This window comes from Nanorana parkeri, unplaced genomic scaffold, assembly GCF_000935625.1.
Source record: "Nanorana parkeri isolate BGI_ZX_2015 unplaced genomic scaffold, ASM93562v1 scaffold3120, whole genome shotgun sequence".
Classification (NCBI taxonomy): domain Eukaryota; kingdom Metazoa; phylum Chordata; class Amphibia; order Anura; family Dicroglossidae; genus Nanorana; species Nanorana parkeri.
The window spans coordinates 68,305-71,619 of NW_017309388.1; the positions used below are offsets into that span (position 1 = coordinate 68,305).

At 49.3% G+C, this 3,315-nt stretch overlaps 1 protein-coding gene across 1 annotated transcript in view; it reads left to right on the top strand.

The window, feature by feature from the left end:
• LOC108802795 (evolutionarily conserved signaling intermediate in Toll pathway, mitochondrial-like) overlaps window positions 1-3,146 on the top strand; it is a 3,258-nt gene extending 112 nt beyond the window's left edge. The window contains exons 2-4 of the mRNA XM_018574653.1: window positions 1,007-1,379; window positions 2,682-2,905; window positions 3,054-3,146. Coding sequence (XP_018430155.1) covers window positions 1,007-1,379; window positions 2,682-2,905; window positions 3,054-3,146 — 690 coding nt within the window. The remainder of the gene's footprint in view (window positions 1-1,006; window positions 1,380-2,681; window positions 2,906-3,053) is intronic.
• The last annotated feature ends 169 nt before the right edge of the window (window positions 3,147-3,315 follow it).

The window sequence follows — 3,315 nt, forward strand, 5'->3', positions numbered from 1 at the left end:
CTTGTGCAAATGTTCACTAATAAATGTCGCCTCATTACAAGACCCACGAGTGCCTCTTCCACTGGACCGTGTGTGTGTACAAAGGGATGCATCAATACCGGTTTTCCGATATGGAATACCGGTACATCCGCTAGCGTGGAGCCAGCTTCCCAGGAAATCAGGAAGCTGGGCGGCTGGTAATGACATGCCGCCGGCTAACATACATACACATACATACATACATACATACATTTTGTTGTTCCTGGGTATAATGATATGGCTCATCTATCCTAGTCCTTGCCTATAAACAATGTGTCACATTGCCCATGTCTCCAACAATACCACTCACCCACCTATACTTAAAGTAGAGCTGAAGCCAAAACATTTATTTTTAGTTTTGAATAGAGTAAGTGAGGATTATAATCCCCGTCAGCTTTTTTTTTGGGCCATCTGTGTACCATTGGGGAGATTTCCTTTGCTTCCTGGCCACAACAGGAAGTGAAGGAAATCCCTGGTGCTTAGCGGGGTCACCACAACTAGTGTCCTCATTGGGAGATTTCCCATCAATTCCTGTTCTGGTGACAATCCAAAATTTGGGATTTTCTTTTATTTCTGTGATATGTCACCAGGACAAATAGAGAGGGTGGATCTACCTAACGGGGACACAGACAGCAATAAAAACCTAACAGGGGTCCTAATCCCTCTCCACTCCCTCCAATACTATAAAAATATTTTGATTTAGTTGCACTTAAAGTGTAAACTTTTTATAGAAACAAGGGCTTAAAAACATGACCAGTCAATTATATATATATATTTTTTATTAAATTGATGTTTTTTAAATGTATATAGCAAAAAAACAAGGTGACAGAACATTTGACACAGAACAGAAACACTCCAGGATAGGTGAATGAGGCGATTTGGTGAATGGGCCATTTCCCAGTTGTGGTTGTATTATGGGTTTTTTTTTGCCCCTCAGAAAGGTTGACATACAATTCAATTTAAATGCGTTTGGTTTCCCATCCTGCAGGTTAAACTCGTGCGTATGGTCCACTCATCGTTCACACCTGCCCCACCTAAGGCTAATGATACCCCCAAAGCTGTAACTCCCTTTGAGGAGCACTTTTCCCAACAACAGAAGGACAAGAACTCGTTTGTCAAGGTGCTGAACCTGTTCTGTGGCCGGGATGTCCGGAGGAGAGGACACGTGGAGATGATCGAGGCTGCTCTTAGATGGATGCCAGAATTTGGGGTGGAGAAAGACCTGCAGGTTTACAACAAAATCCTCGATGTGTTTCCCAAAGAGGTCTTTGTTCACCGAAATTTCATCCAAACCATGTTCAACCATTATCCCCGGCAACAAGAGTGCGCCATCAAGGTGCTGGATCAGATGGAGACATACGGTAATGTTGTGTGTAGTGTTTTCATTGTGATGGCCAGAGTGACACAGACAGGAGGAGCTATGTGACATGGAGTCTGTCCCTCCCACCACAGGGGAACACAGACAGGGGGAGCTATGTGTCTAGTGTTTTCATTGTGATGGCCAGAGTGACACAGACAGGAGGAGCTATGTGACATGGAGTCTGTCCCTCCCACCACAGGGTGACACAGACAGGGGGAGCTATGTGACATGGAGTCTGTCCCCCCACCACAGGGTGACACAGACAGGAGGAGCTATGTGACATGGAGTCTGTCCGTCCCACCACAGGGTGACACAGACAGGAGGAGCTATGTGACATGGAGTCTGTCCCTCCCACCACAGGGTGACACAGACAGGGGGAGCTATGTGACATAGAGTCTATCCCCCCCACCACAGGGTGACGCAGACGGGGAGCTATGTGACATGGAGTCTGTCCCCCCACCACAGGGTGACACAGACAGGGGGAGCTATGTGACATGGAGTCTGTCCGTCCCACTATAGGGTGACGCAGACAGGAGGAGCTATGTGACATGGAGTCTGTCCTCCCACCACAGGGTGACACAGACAGGGGGAGCTATGTGACATGGAGTCTGTCCCTCCCACCACAGGGTGACACAGACAGGAGGAGCTATGTGACATGGAGTCTGTCCCTCCAGCCACAGGGTGACACAGTGAAGGGGAGCTATGTGACATGGAGTCTGCCCCCCCCCCCACCACATGGTGACGCAGACAGGAGGAGCTATGTGACATGGAGTATGTCCCCCCCACCACAGGGTGACACAGACAGGAGGAGCTATGTGACATGGAGTCTGTCCCCCCACCACAGGGGGACACAGGCAGGGGGGGGTATGTGACATGGAGTCTGTTCCCCCCACCACAGGGTGACGCAGACAGGGGGAGCTATGTGACATGGAGTCTGTCCCCCCCACCACAGGGTGACACAGACAGGGGGAGCTATGTGACATGGAGTCTGTCCCCCCCACCACAGGGTGACACAGACAGGAGGAGCTATGTGACATGGAGTCTGTCCCTCCACCACAGGGTGACACAGGAGGAGCTATGTGACATGGAGTCTGTCCCTCCCACCACAGGGTGACACAGACAGGAGGAGCTATGTGACATGGAGTCTGTCCCCCCCACCACATGGTGACGCAGACAGGGGGTAGAGGACAGTAAGATGTCTGACCTGTAGTGACCAGTCATTATTTTCTGAAGTAGAGAAATGGCAGCTGCACTCCGATTGGTCCCTTTGATCCGGCATTAACAAGCTGTCTCTTCTCTCTAGGTGTTGTTCCTGACAAGAACACCATCTTCCTGCTGACGCAAACATTTGGGAAGCTTAGCCATCCTGTGAAGAAGTACCGCAGGTTAATGTACTGGTTCCCCAAGTTCAAATATGCCAACCCTTTCCCGGTGCCGGCGGGTATAGAGGCCGACCCTGTCGCTATGTCAAAGCTGTGCCTGGAACGCATGGCAGCCGACAAGGATGGCCATATCACTGTGTACCAGGTGAGGGTCACGTACTCTGAGTTTTCAGGTCTGAGTTGTCTTTTAATTGGGCAGCTTCTAATATTTCTGATGGGCGCGGATCTTCTGTGGCTTTGTTGGCAGATGTGCTGTATATTTCCTGTATTGATGTTTTATAATCTCCTTGTAGCTGCCATCAACAGAGCAGTGTGAGGATGGGACGGTTATAGAGCGCACACATCTTGTGGGTAAGTACCTATGCTTCATAAAGCCATGGCAATGAAGGCTGCAATACTTTGTATCATCTACATCTCCACCACGTGTGTGTGTGTGTGTGTGTGTGTGTGTGTGTGTCCTAAATAGTCTAAATACATCGAGAAATGTGAGAGTGATAGGCAAAGAAATCAGATAGAGAGGTGGAGGGATGAGATGGAGAGGTGGAGGGATGAGAT